The 19,620-nt window shown below is 35.8% G+C and overlaps 1 protein-coding gene across 1 annotated transcript; it reads right to left on the bottom strand.

Moving 5' to 3' along the window:
- Positions 1 to 384: 384 nt before the first annotated feature.
- On the bottom strand, positions 385 to 18,623 carry LOC149945638 (uncharacterized). Its single transcript, XM_090176645.1, has 5 exons — positions 18,565 to 18,623; positions 15,354 to 15,440; positions 13,680 to 13,764; positions 11,060 to 13,037; positions 385 to 1,023 (listed from the first exon to the last, which is right to left on the bottom strand). The coding sequence occupies exons 1-5, from the start codon at positions 18,574 to 18,576 to the stop codon at positions 543 to 545; spliced, it is 2,643 nt and encodes an 880-aa protein (XP_090032771.1). The 5' UTR covers positions 18,577 to 18,623; the 3' UTR covers positions 385 to 542.
- Positions 18,624 to 19,620: the final 997 nt, after the last annotated feature.

The following is a 19,620-nucleotide window of genomic DNA, read 5'->3' as shown; positions in this document are numbered from 1 at the left end:
CATATCTTTGTGAACCCGATGCTTAAATTAATCTTCATATAGACTTTGGTTCTCTCAAAATTGGGCTCAAGTCGCCGAAATATACTGCGTATAATTTTGAAGTAGTGACTGAGGTTTATAGTATTGATAGCATTTTCCCAATACTACATAATACTACAGCCACCCAACATTCTTTTTGGATATACGGGGAATTTCTATAACATACATTTATCTAAATTATTCTACATGACGAAGTTAATTCCAAAATAAATAGATAATTGAAGTGGAATATTTGCCTGCTTCTCCTGTTTTGATATTTTTTGTTATTTGATTTATTAAAAATAATTTTGATAAAAATTAGTAAATAAGATTAATAATAATAATCGTTTATAATATATAGTTTAGTTGAATTACTGATATGATACCTGATCAAACAAGACTAACTTGTTTGCTGCCACGATACAAAATCTACACTGAGTAAAAAATGTAAATTGATTTATAGAATCAGATATTTAGTTTCATTCCAATGCTAATGGGGATGAAAAATAATCAAATCTTTACGCTTAGAGAAAATCAAACACACTACGCCCCGAGTTATTTCTGGAAAGTTCATGCACAGCTTTATCCGGATTTAATGATCTATTTCTCAGAATTTGAAATCTAATGCTGCTGGTTTGATTCATGTCTTTCTCTTCGCAATTATCAATCCAATCAATAAGTAGTAAGGTTGACAACGCTGTTGATGTAAGAGATACTTTGAAAAGACCGTTCTTCAACATGTTAGGCCCTAGTAAGGATACAAATCTAGTCACTGTGCTCGAGTTTGTACTTTGAAGCGTGGGTTCTCGAGATTGTCCATTCACGCAAAAGAAGTCCATAGTGTTCGTACTCTTATTTGGAATCATCGTACATTTCATATTTCCTTTATTGACCGAGACAGTAACTGGAATAGAAAGTTGCGTCGTAGATATACTGCGAATTAAATGACGCATAAAAGTTCCGAGCTCAGTAAAACTCCCAATGTGAATCTCGTGTTCAGTGCACCTAAAATATAAAATAAAAACATTGTTTTAGTTGTATTTCATTCATATTTAGAGAATCAAATAAATAAAATATGTATTTCTACTTAGCGAGAATGACTACATTTGGGTGGAAAATGAAATTTGTGGTTGTCAAAAAAGAAACTACATTTCGCAGCCAGAGTGAAAACTTTGCATGGCAGCACTGTTTCTCTACAGAGAAAATGACTTTAAATTTATCACAAAATGTAGTAAGGACTCTTTGACTCTTATTTTGAATAATCGACTATGGTTATTCCCAAAACCCGCTGTCTGAGTTCGAATTTTGCTTTAATGCTATACCAAGAATCTATTTATTTATATTAAACCAGAATATCTATTTTGAGACGATACGCGGGCATCATGGTCGAATATCCCCTGGCCTTAGACGGCGAAGTGAAAACGTAGGTGGTCCTATTTTACGCGTGTCTCGCCCGCTTTTTAGCTAGGTCGGCTCACGTAGTCTGCTAGAAGTGCTAGGCTGTAACGGAAAGGCTTATTTTAATAGTGGTTTTAAACAGACCAAGATGAAAAACGTGGTAGACTTGGGAAGAACAATAAATATTTATATTTTAGGTTTATCAACGAGGGGAAAAACTAAAATAAGTAGGCTAAAAACAGTTCATGAAACAGATTAAAATAAAAGTGAAGTGAAGAGAAGCACATTGTGAAAAACTAAATGAAAAGAGACTTAAAACGGTTTTAAAATCACAATTTATTTATTTAAAAATCCAACGTTTCGGAGGAACTCTTCCTCCTTCTTCAGGGATTTTTACAAGTCTGACAGTATAATGGTAAAATTTTGGGACGAAAAAACATTTATGCGCTTTATACATATAGTGGCTACTGTTCTTTAGCGGCGAGCGTTTTTTCCCGAAGGCGACGACCGTCGAAGGGTTATATGAGCAACGGGCTCGATATCTTCGTTCGCGCGCGAGGCTACTATTGTCGGAATGGGGGATTCTGCGAGAGAAGGAATTGGTTTGTTGTGTGGGAGAGGGTGAGGACCATAAAAACATTTAAAAAGTGGAGATAACGTGGATAAGTTAAGGGGACCATCGTCACGGTTTAAACATTGCGCAGATTTATTTTTTAAAATTTCTATAGATTCGCGTACATCAAAATGAGTTTTATGTGATTTAGGTTGAGCTAGTATGTCTATTGAGTCCCACCTAGCATTATGGCCAAAAACATGAAGGTGTTCGCTAAGGGGATAATTATTGTACGGGTTGTTTATAATTTTGTGTTCTTTAAGCCTTTGATGAAATGGGCGACGGCATTGCCCAATGTAATAATCACCAATTCACAGGAGATTTTATAAATGATGGCCTTATCGAGGAGGGCAGTTGGTTCTTTGTTATTACATAATAAAGCTGACAATTTGGGTGGTGGGAGATAAATAGGATCGAGACCTACTGATTTAAGATTTTTGGCTATTTTTTGAGAGACGCCAGGATAAAAGGGGATACATGCTGGGACGAAAGATTTTTTACGTTCTGAAACTACAGGAGCTAGAGTTGTTTGAAAACTGACGGTATTAGAGAATTTTTTTGATATTTTAATTTTTATGTGATCTATCTGGAATTCCGAAAAGGAATAATTTAAAGCTGTGGATTTAACTAATTTTAATTCGGAGGAGAGGAAGGAAGAATTGGAGGAAATGGTGAAAGCGCGGTGAATTAATGTTGATAGAGCACTTATTTTTTAGGAAGGATGGTTTAAGGATGGAATAAGTTTAAGAGAGTTATATAAAAAAGCCAAAAACAAGGCTAGAAAAAAAGATAAGCCAAATAATAAAATTAAAGGTACTCATTTTTTAACTAAACCCATAGGCTCATTCTTTTTGGAATTGCACATAACGTTCCAATAACTTTCACTTCATCAAAGATAAGAACTCACTCGGCTAGGTGGGAGGGGTGTTTGGCCAAGATTAATTTATCATACAAATCATTTTGTTCAACAGAGTAGTCATGTGGTAGTCCAGGTCTTTCTAAGTTTGATCTAGTATACTTTTATAACGCGGCTTAACTTGGAAGATATAGCAACTTGAAGCTTTGTTATGCCATTTATGTCGAACATAATCAGAGAGAGCGAGTTAATACGTAATCAGTGGTGTAGTGGAGCCGACTCGCTTAGAAGGTAGCTGTTAATTTATAGCTATTTTTTGTTTAACATTCTGTATTTTACATTTAGTACATTTTTAAATAATTGATATAACAGAGTTCAAACATTTTGAAATTTTGTATTGATTAGTTATACCTAACGTGACCATTTTTATTTTCACTCAAAACCGGACATTGTAAAAACACTACTCAAAACACTACAGGTTACCACTTCCTAACCTAAACAGACCAAAATACGCAAAAATCAGGAACGAATTGCGATGAAAAAAAATCGCAAATCACGTCAGACGGCGCGAGTGAAGCGACATTGAAGTCGACGATGAAGCAAGCGCCACGGATTACTTCACTTAAACGCGTGATTGTTCGATGCCATCGGATATTCTTAACAGAAAACGGGACAATTCTGTGACAACGGGACAGTCCCGTTCAAAACGGGACGTATCCATTGGTTACGTTAGTTATACCCAGATTATTTACCCTTCTTCACGGGTCTGACTTCATGATCTTCCTCCTAAATTGTGATTTACTTAAAATTCCAGACTCGAACTCTGCCCGATTATTGCAGTCACTTTTGCCCAATGTTTTTTTTTATATCTTTACGTGCCTAACCGCATGATTGTTATTCTAAATTGTCAATTTACGTTACTCGCGAGTCTCGTACAGTTGAACACTGGATGTTCTAAGTTCTAACTTTTACAAATTAAAAAGGAATATTCCAAATCCTCACCATTTAGACCAAAAGTACCATTGATTTTCCACAACCATCGTATTTACCTCAATCTACAAATAAATTGCCATATGTTCTACTTGGCAGGGCCGTCACCAGCCCAAAAAAATTAGGTAGGGCCATGGTAGGGCACATATTGAGGTCTATAGTAACTGAGCTCGCTCCGCAGAGTAAAGACGACTTTTATTAGTATTAACAATAACTGAATTCATACGTCGTGTATTTCCTCTATAAAAAACGCAAATTAGCAATGGCACTTTAAATTACAATATTTTAATTTTCCTATATGTACAATCAGTTTTCGATATAGATAGATCAATCGTTTTATTAGTTTTATTATAAACCAACGAATACCGGGCTACCTTTCACGAGCTGCACTTACTCCGATCCCCAGGGCCGTGCTTAGAGGTCTCATGGGCGAAACTGACAAGGAGACGACCCGAGGTGTTACACAGCGATTTTGTTCAAACTCGGGGGATTGGTAGACCTTCATGTAACTTGAAAAATTATAAAGGGGATTTATTCAATGGGCAACGGTTTTACTATGGCAACGAAAAATGTTTTGACATCATAATATGGAAATTTTCCCATTGAAAATAACATGGGATTTCGACCGATTCCGAGGGTCCCCCCCCTGTGAAAGATTTTAAAAAAATTGAAAAGTTTTGAAATACCAAAATTAAAAAAAATCTGCTAAAAATTTACGAAAAATTGATCACATTTTGATCAATTTGCACCAAATGGGTGAAAATGAACGGATATGGCTTAAATAGGAAAAATTTAAATTTTATGTTGTCAAAAACATTTTTCGTTGCCATGGCAAAACCGTTACCCGTTGAATAAATTCCCTTTAGGATTTTTCAAATTACATGAAGGTCTACCAATCCCCCGAGTTTGAACGAAATCGGTGTGTAACACCTCGGGTCGTCTCCTTGTGAGTGTAGCGGCCCTCCGGCATATACATCAATATGGTAAAATTATAGAGGCCCTGGGCGACCGCTCTGCTTGCCCCCCCCCTATTCTCCGATAGAAGAATATATATATTACTAAATATACCTAGGTGGATATACGGGCCTGATTCTCGGATCGTACTTTCGATCGTATTTTATGTCGGGATCGTATTATAGACGTACGATCACACCTTCCAATCGTATATCGTACCAACCTCCTAAATATCGTACAAATACGATCCAGATCGTACATCTGGCAACTCTGGAAGAGGGAATGGGGGTTATATGCGTCACAGTGTTCAACGATATCTAGATACACGATATTTAGATACGGATCTAGCTACGTTTTTAGGTAATTTTTTTAGGTACAAGATACTATTGTGGGTAAAAGATACTAACTTTTTTCAGGTGAACACAGATATATAAAAATCTCTTACACATACCTTTTTTCCCGTATCTGTTTGCAAAGAATGTATCTTATGTATCTACATTATTGCCCTTTGGTATCTATCTTTTTTTGAGGGGCTATATCTGCGACGTTCCTTTTCCGTATCTTTCTTGTTTTGGTAGTTATATTTTAATACATCGATAAAAAGATATACCAGGTACCAAGAGTGAAAACGAACGTAATTATGTTTTTAGTTTGAATAAGCATTATCTGGGTTTCTATCAGGCATCTCTTCGGGGGAAATGTCTTCCTCCCGGGTGTTAAGAGCTTGCCAATGGACATCACGTTTGCAGCGCAAGAGTCAACTCAAGGGCAAACAGGCGCCTGTTTCGTGAAGTGGGTACTGTAGGCTTGCGGCTCCCCAAAAATCACTTTTCAAGCGGTCCCCAGTCCAACTAAAGGGTAATTTTGGTCGAGGCCCCGTGAGATAACGCTCACCAGCCCACCGGCCCAATCCACCCCTGGTCAGACTTTAAAAGAAACACCTACTCTTAACATGACGGACATCGTCGTTTGCCGTCATGAATGTAATTTAATTAGTATTTCGCATAAATGTGTCGGTACTATTAATACGGAAAGTATGGTGACTACCGCTGAGTTCAGTGTTTCTCCACCTTTCCGCTACTATCCTATCATAAAGGAAGACGACGAAGCAGTCGACGATATGACGTAGGGGAAGTAAGGTCGGTGCTAGGGCATGGTGACCAAGGCTATCGCCTAGAGCGCCGCACTCAGCGGCACTGGGGGCCAGCATAAATCCGTCAAGGGGGTTGGCTGAAGTCTGGACCCAGAACCCCCCTGGTCTACGCCACTTGCCCGCACTTAGCGACATGTTTTGGGATCCCGCAGTTAGCGACACTTATTGGTGCGCCCCCTCTTTTTTCCTTCAATTGCGTTGAGAGAAGGGCCCTTCTCACTACTTAGGGCCCCGAACTCTCTAATTCCGGGCCTGAGGGGGGAAGTTGAACTCCACTTCAAGCAAATTCTCACCCACTGGCTTTCTAAATCTACCTATCGATCGATTTAACGTCTGAGTTAGCTTTGTTGATATTCGGTCTATGCCTGCTCTTCTTTGAAATGTTCTGTTAAATTTCGTGTCGCTTCTCACAGGCCAGTCAGATCGGGGCCAACTCAAATTGGGGGCCAAATAGGAAAAACTTGGCATTAATGGGAAATGGGGCCAACACGACTGCGTAGCCGGTGGGGCCAACTACTAGCCAGTCCGGCCCTGGCTACTCACAGTACATAGGAATCGTTTTGTATTACTAAACTTTACCTATTATCTAGATACAGACATTTTTACCTTTAGATAAAATCATTCTTTACTGGGTACTATATTTTAAGTGAATAGGTGTTCGAGGAAATATCCGATACGCGAATATAACTCTCGAATTCGTATGAGAAGATAAACAGTATAGCACGTTTAGATAATTATAGCTGAACTAGATAAAAGTATATACCAAATCGCTGAACACTGATGCGTCATCAAAATTCTAAATTTTCTCCAGCGCGCCGCCAAGTGAGGCGTTTTAGAACGTATGTCTACGAGCGAGTAAGTCAAAGAGAGAAAATTGCGCCAGGCGATAGACCAAATATAGGCTAACGTTTCTTGTATTGTAGTCTACTACACTATAGTACTACACGAATTTCTAGGTAGGGCCAAACCAATTCTAGGCAGGGCCGGGCCCTGCCCACCCCCCCCCCCCCCCCTGGTGACGGCTCTGCTACTTGGTGATGAGGCATTCCAGTTGTTACCCAATTTTATGCGGCATTTCCCTGGAAACAAATTATATTCGGAGAGAAGAACGTACGAAAAATACCCGTTTTAAACCTATAAGAAATGGGTCCCCAATTCCGAGCAGTTCTCAAAATCTGTTTAATAAAACAATATTTATTAACAATTTGGGGCAGAGTTGTAAAAAAAACATTTTTTTAAAACTAGTGTTGGGTCCAAACCAATATGATATCAGTATCGGTTACCGATAAGAGACTTTATCGATTAACTGGAGAACATTTGTAGACCAAAAATTAGGCTTCAAACGTTCAATTTTCTTTAACAATGTTTTGGTTTTTATTACATCAAATGTCAATTTTCCGATAAGTATTTGAAGCGTTCGCATTTTGAAATTAAATAATTGTCTCAGCCTGGACGAATGTTGTCAAGTATTGATCTTTACCCTCGAGATCAGCGCGCACGCGGTCCTCTTCGGGGAAAATCCGGAATGCCCGCTCTGTGGTTGGTCAGTCGAAGACATTGGCCATCTCCTGGTTGAGTGTTCGAAATTCGAAAACATTTGAAAAGATAATATTTACGCGAATTAACTGGACAAGTCGAACGATTGCCTGGCGTGCGTATCTTTTGGACTTAGAATCGGAGAGTGCGAAATGGCAAAATCTGATCGTGACGAGACGAATTCTGGGGCGTTGGAGACAATTGAGACCTAGTTATTTAGTGGGGGGGTATAGTTCTTTACGAAAATTTTGGTGTCATCTGCTCGCGTGGAGTAAGTACCGTAATTTCTCTTCGTATAGTGGGCAAGAATGGAATGAGGAAGTTATATTGGAAGGGAATGATATATTAAAGAAAGTTTTTAATTCTATATATCGTTTGAGTGCCTTTCTTTAAAGATTTTACTTTCAAATCGACTTAGGATAATTTTTCCCAACTCTTCCCACTCAATATAATACCTCTTTCAGCTGCAAGAATGCACTGAGTTAGTTTTACACACAAATTACCTTGGCGGGCATTTTTCTAATTGGAACCGTTCTTCTAATGCTAATGATAAATTTTGAATGACCTTGAACTAATGTCTCAAGGTCATCATAAGTTACAAATTTCGAACTCCCCCACTCAGTTTAGAGTTTCATGATAATTTTGATCCATTAGATAAGGTAGTTTTCGATTTAATAGCCCTTAAATATCGTGTCTTGATTAGAATACCACACACGACCTTATGGTGTTTGGTCTAACATTTCTCGGCTCCCCATTGGTCAAATTAGATTGGGTCAAAGCTGTTTAGGCTTAGAATTAAACGTAGAACACATTTCTAATTGGAACCATTCTTCTAATTCTAATGGTTCTAGAGATAAAATTTGAATGACCTTGAAGACCTGGTTCAAGGTCATTAAAATTTTCATGGACATTTGTCCCCCTGCACCCTCTTTGTAACTTGCAAATTTCAAATTCTTACATAAAACACATTTTGAGTAATTGGCTCTGTATCGTTTTCTAGTTAACACCCTGTATTACACAGTGCAGAGAGAGTATAGGTCTATTTGGACAAGCATATCCACCATGGGAAACATAGCCATTTGGCAACTTAGAGGTTTAATAAAATTATGTTATTAGTCATATCCATCTTTTTGTTTTATTTTTCCAAATTCTATAGTTTTTTGCCAAACTTATTCAAACGAAATTATGGTAAGTAATATGTTTTTGACGATGGCAAATATATATGGTTTCCTCCCTGTTATAAAAGGAATTTGTTCTTTAACAAAGAGTTAATAAATATTAATTCATTAATTCTTATACGTTAGAGTTATTTTACAGAGAAGGTCGTCGTAACGCTACCCTAGTAAGTAGGTTATTTAGACGACGATTTCCCAAATGCAGACCACATCGTTTGACGGTTCTTAGAGTGGTCCGCGTCTTCGACAACTGGGGTAATATCAATCCAAGGTTTCGTGGTCGTGATCTCCAGGACAGGCACGGAAAATACTATCCTTGCCTACTTCGACGCTTATCCTCGAGTGTTCTTCGTGAAAAATCGTCTGAACGGACAAAACTACTTAGAGTTCCTCCAAAAAGAAATATCCAACGAGTTGAACGACATTCCTCTGGCCGAGTACAAATAAACATTTGTCACTAATTATAATTTTTTTAAATTTCAAAAATGTATAACTGAAAAGGCTATTACATGTAGCTCCTAATACAACTGGTTTTTTTTGCACGACCTCCAAACACAGTGAAAAATAGTTTTTTTCGACCGAATCAGATTTGTTTTTAAATATTCGACTATGATCTATAACTTTTCCATTGTAACATTTTGTGAAAAATATATTTTCCAAAATCGCGAAAGCTGGTTTAATTTTTTTCAAATAAAGAAACCAAAGCCTTCCATACCTAACAAATACACCCTGAAAATTTCGTAACTCTAGGAAAATCACTTTTTGAGAAAAATCCCTGATCGAGCAAATTGAAACACACTATAAATCAAGGGGCTAATCACTTTAAAAACAAGTTGGCAAGCCAAAATATACCTCTCTTCGGAAGAGTTTTTAATTTTCAGTGAAGCGTAACTGTATCCGTGGTTCTGCGGTAGAACGCTCACCTGTCGTGCAAGAGGGCTCGGATTCGAATCCCGGCCGATTAAAAAATTATACTACACCCAGTGACAAAAAGAGGGCGCTTTTGGAAAAACCTTTTCCCTGATTCTAAGAAACTTGGTACGCAGTGATTACCCTTTGCCCCGAAAATGCGAACGCGTTCGCAGGTCTGACAGACAGACCCACCCACAGACAGACAGACAGACACGGTGGTTGTATAACCCCTCCTAGGAGAGGTAAAAACTGTTAACCGATTACACGGATAAAAACAGAATACAGCCCTTGGAAATGATAATTCTGTAATCAGTTACGTAATCACTTTAGTATAGTCAAATCTACAGACTTGTACCCCGATTAGCCGGAGTGATAAGCCCCTCTTTATAAATGTAACACATCCCTATATGAAAATGAAAATCAGTGGCGTAGTTAGGACATTTCGGCCTTAATGCAAGTTTATTAAATTAAATGTTTACATTAGTTAAAAATGGTATGTACCCTTTCCATCGGTTGGTCTTCAGCCCGTTAGTTACTTATAAACCAAATAACGGGGCTTTTAACTCAATACATATAAGGATAAATTTAGTGGGGTGGCGGAGTGGTTAGCGCTTTCGCCTCGCAGCATGAGGAGCTGGGTTCAATCCCAGCTTGTGGCACTGGGTGAAAACTCGGAACTACTCCTTCTGAGTTGAGTTTGCAAGTTCTCTCTCCACTGGTTTAAGGGGTTTTGGCCCGAGTTCTTCAGTTTCCCCTTCCCATAAAAACTTGTCGAGGTTAGCGGTAATAGCTAGTGTAGGGAGCTGTTGGCTCGCGTGGCATGAAGGGCTTTCCACCACCCTCCTACGCATTGTAACCCGGCCACCTGTTTAAAGGCATTATAAGGTCGATAGATGACTTGGGCCAAAGGTGGTGCCTTGGGTATTAGCCTAGCTGATTATTATTAATAAAAAAGACGTTACTAATTGCTTATTTAGTTCATTTGTTCCTGAATCAACTAGTTTCAAACTATCTTCTTGGATTTAAGTATTATCATTTTAATCGTCTTTCTTTACCAATTAGTATTCTTATAATTCATAATGAAACCCGACAAATTGAGTTAAGGATAGTTTTTTAAATCAATTTTGGGCAGTAGGTACGCAGGCTAATCTCGGCGCCTGTATACTGATTAAATGATTATGAAGGAACAGCTAACGAAAAGAAGACAGCATTTTGACACAAAAGAATTCATTGACATAAGACATGAAAATTAGTCTACTTATTATATACTATAATTATACAAGCCTATAATTAAAATTAAGGTACAATCAAAATTTGTTGTGATTTTTTATGTGTTGTAACCAATTAAGGTGTTAATTTAACCTTTTAAAAATAACCTTCACAATAAGGACCACCCTAGAGAGGGCAATTTACGTAAAATAATAAATTATTAAATCTTAAAAAGGCGGTCTTACTTGACTGCATGTTGAAGAAACACCGAGAGTACGGACTGAAGTCCAACGTTATCCTTTCCCGAAACGTCTTTAGATACACCAGGAAATATTCCGCAAAGACTGCAATCGTTACTTATCAGCGACTGTACGAGATCAGAACTCTCGAGAAGGTACCGCATTGGACAAGTAGCGATTAACGTAGACGCGATGGAGCATGAACGGTTCAGCATGTCCGCAACTGGCTGGTAGTAAGTTCCACACCGCGTACACGTTATTTCGCTTTGACTAAACCTAAAATTTGAAATAGAAGGAAAAAATTTGCTTTTGAAATTAGCCAGGTCCAATGGAAACTTCGTGTGATCCAAGGAGCAAAAACAGTCACGTTGAACCAAAATGTTCAGTTTGACCCGAAACGCTTCGAACCTTTTATATTTCGCGCACAACTCCGCAAATTTTTCATACTTGTAGGAACTAAGGAAGTACCTTAATGCTGAACGAAACTGCGGTGGAAGGTACACAATTTGACCAGTTTGCTTAAGACCAATCAAAGTGTCAGTCTTCACAGGCATTGTACCAGACTCAAGTCGTTTTAAAGTTTTGGAAAATTTCTTTGGATTTATAAACTCTACTTTTGAATCTAGGCTGTCTGCTATTTTGTGCGTTTCAATTTTTATAGATATTGCACGATTGATTAATGGAGATAATAATATTGTACACTCCACTTCACTACTGATATCAAAAACTCTAACTGTGTATTCAGGTCGGTAACATTTGAGTAACAACGACGAAACGAAATCTCTTTTTGCGTCACCCGTAAGCGTCGAACATTTATGGTTCAAATGCTCAATGGCTAGAAATTCCACGAACACTTTATGAATTGGTTCGTAGCTCTGTCTTTCACGTTTTTCAAACGATGGCGGTCGCTTTAACACACCGCATTTCTTGATAAATGAAGAATGTTGGTCAAAAGTATTTTCGATGTCGCTTTCATACAGGTAATATTTCTTAGATAAGAGACAATTAAGAAACAGTTCTCCGAGTTTTAAAAATTTATTCCAATACTCGTGTTCGTAGTATGACATGCCTTCTCTGTACATACATCTAGTAGCCAGCAATCTTAAAATCGCTTTGAGCAACTGATCTTCTCGATGGAAGTAGCCAAATTCTCCGTTTTCGTACAAATAGCACACGATATACAACAAAAGCGGTGACCATTGTGACGAAAACTCAATTCCGTTAAGTTTCTCCTTTAACTTATGTACGCTGGTTTCTGATTTAAAGTACGTCGACAGAAAGGCGTCTGGTGATGTCAAGCTTTTAATTCTAGCGTGGCGGTCAATAATTAAACTAAAAGATGAATCAATAGTGTACGGCCTCGAGGTAAAAAGAAAGGTGCAGTTTCTTAGAAATGAAGGCTGAACCTCGACGGTATCGTGGAAACTTAAAACCTCCCTGATATGATGCAGCCTTTCTTCCGATATTTCATCCAGACCGTCCAATATTATCAAGGCTTCGCTGCCTAAATTTATAATTATATCTGTAAACAGGCGTTCGTCTACTTTCGAACCGACAGTTTTTGAACAAAATTCCAGAACACTTTCATCAAGAGAAGCGCTCGTGTTTCTTAGTCTTAGTAAAATGAGAAGTTTGAATTTTTGCATAACGCTGTTGCTATTTATCGACCACTCGTTGGCTATTTTGACGCACAGTGTCGATTTTCCGAATCCAGCGTCACCCTGAAGAAGAATGCGTCGAGGACCTTGCAAGTTTGGCGTTGACGGAGTCGTGTTGGTCGACGAAGAGTTTGGTAGGAACAAGTCTTCGTACTGAACATTTGGTCTCCTTATCTGAGAACCGTTTCCTTTGAGCTCTTCCAGATCCAGTCTTACGAAGTAGTCTTCGGCTTCGAATCTGTTAGACATCATCCAATGGAAAGGGACAAACCAGGCCTCTTGTGAGCTGAAGAGTGTTCTTAGGCTGTCTTGCAAATGTTTCAAAACTGTAAATAAATATGAATGGTATAAACTTTATGTTAACTCTATATTAAAAAAATTAAAACAATATTGGAATGGAAAATAATCTTAAAGCCTAAAGAGCAACCAAACAAATTTGTGTAAACATTACTAACTCTGCACAGTGATGGTGAATTTCAGACCTTTGGCGTCTCACCTTCCAGTTTGATTAACACCCTTTCCCCTACGGCACATTTGCTGCCCTTTCAAAAGTATATTAACTCCAACTTTTTTTTTCTTAATCCCAGTAAACAATTGTCTTAAGTATCATCTTAAGAATTAAAATATTTTGAAATATAAGTAAAATTGGTAAGCGTTAATTTTATTATGTCGTTTTCAACATAGCCAAAAAACCATATTGGTTTTTGAATAGAAAAACTTAAATTTTATAACGAAATTTTAATTCCCCTTGGCTTGCATTGCTTAAAAACATTTTAGAAACCTTTATAATCAGTTTATTTTGGAATGATTCAAAGAAAATGTTTAAAACAAAGTTTTCAGAAATTATTTTCATACTTCATTTTTTGAAAACTTTTTAAACAGTTTGTATTTAAACACTTTCTAAATTTTGTGTTTTTGACTTTTCTTATTATTTTGATTTAAATTTAATGAAAAAACACATGACGAACCTCTATCTGGATTTGCACTTAGACTCCTTAGAGACTCCGTTGAATCTGATCTAAATGTATCTGACTTGTTCACAATAACGGTTCCCTGGAAGAAATTAAATTATATCCTGCATGATTTTTTTCTTGGTTAAAATAAAGACTACAATGTTAGTCGAAACTAAATTGTTTATAAAATTGCCATTAATGCAATCGGAAACGCTAATGTCGCCGAGTCTCATTTTAAATCAATTCACCTTTGGACTGTGCGAAAGATGATAAAATCCGCGAAAAAGTAGATAAGTCCATAATTAATATAGCTTCAAATTTGTTTAGGGTTTAGCTATATTTTCCCTTTTAATTATAGACCAATCTACTTTTTCGTGTATTTAAAATAAACTAGTTGTACCAGCGAACAAACAAGCATTATTCTGTAATTGGTGAAGGTTAACCGTTTTTCGATATTTCAATTTACATACATCTCACTCAAGCTCCTGTGTTAAGAAACGGGTAAAACTGTATATAAATTAAAAGTTCTTTTTGCGTCGCCCGTAAGCGTCGAACATTTATGGTTCAAATGCTCAATGGCTAGAAATTCCACGAACACTTTATGAATTGGTTCGTAGCTCTGTCATTCACGTTTTTCAAACGATGGCGGTCGCTTTAACACACCGCATTTCTTGATAAATGAAGAATGTTGGTCAAAAGTATTTTCTATGTCGCTTTCATATAGGTAATATTTCTTAGATAAGAGACAGTTAAGAAACAGTTCTCCGAGTTTTAAAAATTGATTCCAATATTCGTGTTCGTAGTATGACATGCCTTCTCTGTACATACATCTAGTAGCCAGCAATCTTAAAATCGCTTTGAGCAACTGATCTTCTCGATGAAAGTAGCCAAATTCTCCGTTTTCGTACAAATATCACACGATATACAACAAAAGCGGTGACCATTGTGAGGAAAACTCAATTCCGTTAAGTTTATCCTTTAACTTATGTACGTTGGTTTAGCTATATTATCCCTTTTAATTATGGACTAATCTACTTTTTCGTGTATTTAAAATAAACTAGTTGTACCAGCGAACAAACAAGCATTATTCTGTTATTGGTGAAGGTTAACCGTTTTTCGATATTTCAATTTACATACATCTCACTCAAGCTCCTGTGTTAAGAAACGGGTAAAACTGTATATAAATTAAAAGTTTGTAATTGTATGTATATAATTTTGAGAAATGTAAGTATATATCTTGTAAATTTTAAAAGTGCAAACTCATCTTCCGTTGAAAAGTTTGTGTGTGAAAGTGGGTAAATCCCACTGTATCGGTGGGAAAAATAATCCCTTTTGGAAAGAATGCAAGTCGAGGCTTGGCGCCGGACTGCCCGGCGCTCTTTTTCGGTCCGGAATTTTCCATGGTCGAGAATGACCATAGGGGGACGGAAACGAGCGAGGTTTCGTCGACATCGACGGGCCTTCTTAAATTCATTCTTGCACAGGTATAGTCTTCAAAAAAGACGTTAAGTTTAGTCGGTCTCCAAATGAGACAATTTTTCGATGAAATAAACCACTTAACAGGGCTAACTGCTGGACAATAAATTGAAATTCAATTAAATGATTTAAATTAATTATATTATTTAATTAATATTAATTAAAACTTTTAAAATATTTAAAGTAATTTTTTACACTTAAGAAAACATTTACCTTTTCAAGATTTATGTTAGTGGTAGCTCCTATTGTGGTCACGCCCGAGGTAGTAGAGTCCTCACCACCTATTTTCACGTTCAGCACCTAAAATTTGTTACAGCCTTGAATTAAAAACCAATAAACAAACCACCTTCTACTGGTGCAAGTTGAAACCATACGGTCAAATTAGGCTTGGTTTTTTACGAACGTTTAGTGGTTTTTATTAAACAGCAAAAACCGTATATAACCTTTTTTTGACATTTAGTTCTTTAACTAGTTTTTAATTATCACCAAGAATGTATTCATATAAACTAAGCAAGAATGTCTTTGTTCAGACTATATTTAGTGTTGCCTAAAAATGCTAATACTAGAAAAGCTACCTCCTTTCCTCTAAAAAATAAATTACGTGCTTGGTAACACATTTAACCCCATAATTATTTTTATTAATTATTTATTTCCCAGTTACTACACGACTCTTGTACATACGGATAGAAAAGTTCGGAATTATTGAAAGAATTTGGTTGTGTTGGCCAGAAAGCTGCTGCGAAGATCGTAAAAATAATAACATAATATTTCGAACTGATTTTCAAATGTCCAGCACTAATTTTCAACTAGCCCTATTTTAAAGTTTTTATTGCATAACCATGTTTTAAACTTGCAAAACAAATATCTCAATGCTATAGGTATGATGGTATATTACCAAATGAAACCTGATAAAATTTCACTAATTCTATTATAACCTTACCCAACCCAATCTTTAAGAATTAAAAATGTCATAACCTTTTATAACCTAACCAAATTCGAAATAACCAACCTTAGTTTTCGAATCACAAGCAACCAAGTCAAAAGTAGAAGCAATTGCTATTAAAATTGTTTTCGGAACTATAAATAACGTTTAAGTGCACTTTTAAAACTACTTGTCATTTTCCGCGAAATATCTTGCAAAATTCAATATTTTAAACAAAATTGTTTACATAGAAAATAAATATTATTTAACCAAAATTAAAAACATTGTCATTGAAATGGAACATATTAAACTAGAATAAAACATAATTAAAAAATAATAGCATTGGCTACAAGGCAACGAATTTGAATATCAAATTTCAAAATTCTTTAAACAAACCAAGTTTTAAAAAATCAAATTAAATTAATGGTATAACACATATCGAAACCAAGTAGATCCTAAGATAGAGCTGTTAATATAACTTTCTATGAGCATTTATATGACTTAAGACACCGGCTCTCTAATTTAACCCCTTGGACCACTTTGAATATTCAAATATGTACAAAGATTTACTTTAAATTTGATTGGCTTATTTTGAAATTACTAATTTTATTTTTGAAGGTCTCACCTTGAGCTGCAATGGAGCGCTATTCATAATAGATTTATAGTAAGACTTTTGTGCTATTGGCTTAATTAGGCTCCCACTTCCCCGCTTCATGGAGTACGAAATTGTTTCCGTACATCACTCACGAAATATTCTAATTATTATAAATATTCTTAATATAAGTAGCTTATGGTATTATCAATCCATATTACGCGTAACATCAAAATTTGTTTGCGGTTGTTCACTAACTACTTAACAATAGGAAACATTCCCATCTCCTAAATTTCGCCATAAATATTAAATTCATCTCAATAATATTAGAATCCACTCCTTAAAATGTTTAAATGTATTTTAAAACTTTGGCGATTTATTTAAGGTTTTAAATAAAAAATAATCAGTATTTTAAATGAGAGAATCAAGTTACTGATCCAGCACCAAAAATTATAATTCAGGTTCTGATATAAAATAATGATTTGTTACGTAACGTTTGATTACTTATGCTTTTATGAAACCCCGTACGCCTCAAGTGTTAAGAAAATTGTGAACGTCCCCTAAGAGTGCACCAAGTTGAAAAAAAATATTGGACATATACTTTAAATATAATATTTTATAGGTAGAGTACCATTTGTAACCATACTTAACGAAATGCAATGCAAACCCGTTAAATAGTTCTATTAATAAATTGAAAATTAGATTCCGGGGTTAAAAGTTGACTGTACGTTGTATCTTGTATTAAAAGACCTATTCATACATTTATATTTACGAAGTATTCTATAATTATTTTAAAGCTGGTCTTTCTTAACCACTAAATAAATCTTTGGAGTCTTTTTAAAAAGTTTCTGTCCAGCTGTTTGAAGTTTTTACATTCAAATTATTAATTTAATATTTTCTAATAGAATAAAGCAAAAATGCAAAATGAAATCTTTTAGCATTGTACAATCATTTTTATCGAAAAGTAGTTTGGTATTTCGCTTTTCCAAAAATATATAATTCAATGAATTAAATACTGTTTTTAATAGTCGTTTTAAATTATTTTTAAAACAATTGAAACACCTTGTGAATTGTCCATGTTAAAATAAGAAAAGGGTATAAGTAAGGCTATAGAGAGCATTCGCAAAAAAATCTTATTTCACATTTTTTTTTAAAACTGTGATACAAAAATGTTGAAAACTATAGGAACAGAGAGATGATAACGAGAAGTACTCAAAATTTAAATGGGAGCGCTAAAACTATTTTAACGAGCCCTTCGTCGACAAAAATAATTTGTTTAACTATTTAAGTTAACTTTACACCGAAGACACTTTGCGGGGATCTACAGCTTAATATTTTTATTAAGATATTTATTTTGAAAACCCTTAAATATTGCAATTTAAAAAACTTATTGAAAAATTACAAATACTTTATGCATTCTATGTTTATCCATAAAATTTACAAAAATTATAAAGTTTTACTTATTTTCAACTTATAGTTTTTTCTTTTCTCATCAGCCAAATTAATGGTTAATGTGAACGGGTATTTAACATGAACAATGCCTTTTATTAAAACTTTCGGATAACTTGCACCATATTTCTGGTAATACATTTACTTCAAATTGTGTCGCGGTGCTAGGACTGGGTCAAGAAAATTTTCTATCGTTGACAATAATAATAATCTATACAACTCTCTTGGTCCCAAATTTGGATTTTCTTAAAAAAACGACTCCTAAACATTTTTAGCTGTTGCCCTACAGTCTGCTCCACCTATCCCGGACATGGCCTTCGCTATTGAAGTAAAATGTGGATGGGTTTAGCAGATTTAAATGTCAATTCATTATCTGTAATAACATTCTTTCCAAGGCTGTCTATGTTAGCATTTTTAAGAACTCTGCAACATAAGTTATAAATTTGAAAACCATAACATACCTTATCAGCCATTATTAGTTAAAGAGCCTCTTCATAATAAACACAAGATTCATATTTTATATAAACTTAATATTTTGGAATTAAAATAGAAGGTTGATGGTGTAGCGTCATTAGCGATTGATACATTTCTCAAAACACCTGCCTTTTATGATTTCATTGCTATCAGTTACTTCAACTAGATAAGACGCTTTACGAACAATTCTTTATAATCTCGTGTACGTGTACGTCAGATAAAGAGAAAGGTTAAAGTATAACAATGAAATAAAATTTTGTAAATAGACAGAAATGTGTCGAAAGTAAACGCTTCCTCTTGGGACTTGAGACTCAACGGAAGGTAGCTGTAAACAAAGATAAAAAAAACAGTTAGCTGATTTATCATTGTGCAATGCGGAATGAGCCATTTCTCAATAAATTGCCGTTTCAGTGTAAATAGAACCGCTTTGCGACTAAGGCGAAATATTTTACTTTAGCGTAAGTAACATGTTAATTACTTAATATTGAAGATAAAATTGTTGATGAATAAAGATTTTAATGTAATTGTTTCCAATACACTGGAGATATCGACATTCCAACGTCGCTGCTTGCGGGCTGGTGCGGAGAAAGAGAGATAGATAGGCGAAAGCGGTTTATTAACGTTTTTGTGGGATCTTTGTCGTCATCTATCGCAGTTGATAATTTACACAATATATAATAATTTGAATACCTCCAAAATGTTTAAATAATTAATATAAAAATAGTTGTTGGGGACGAAACATAGAATTAGTCTGGTTCGTAATGATTTGGTGGTTTCCTGGGTCTGTCTGATCTTCGTAACTGCACAGAGATAGAGGGATATGCACAGAGTGGAGACTGGTGAAGGGCTGGTGATATTTTTTTCGAAAGATGTGGTGCGAATGTCATTGAGGAATGTGATGGTCTATGGATCTGCGAACTCAAGTTGTTCGGAATTGTAGCTGTATTCACTGGCTCTCTGGGAACATGTGCGTGTTAAAGTTTCTTTGTGGGTGTAACATGACCCAAGTTAGGAATTCGCTGATTAGTATGTTGTGATTCGCA

The sequence above is a fragment of the Leiobunum rupestre genome, chromosome 5 (assembly GCF_980474605.1).
Source record: "Leiobunum rupestre chromosome 5, qqLeiRupe1.1.hap1, whole genome shotgun sequence".
Taxonomy (NCBI): domain Eukaryota; kingdom Metazoa; phylum Arthropoda; class Arachnida; order Opiliones; family Sclerosomatidae; genus Leiobunum; species Leiobunum rupestre.
The sequence above is the reverse complement of the archived record's forward strand: the minus strand, read 5'-3'. Positions and strand labels throughout refer to the sequence as shown.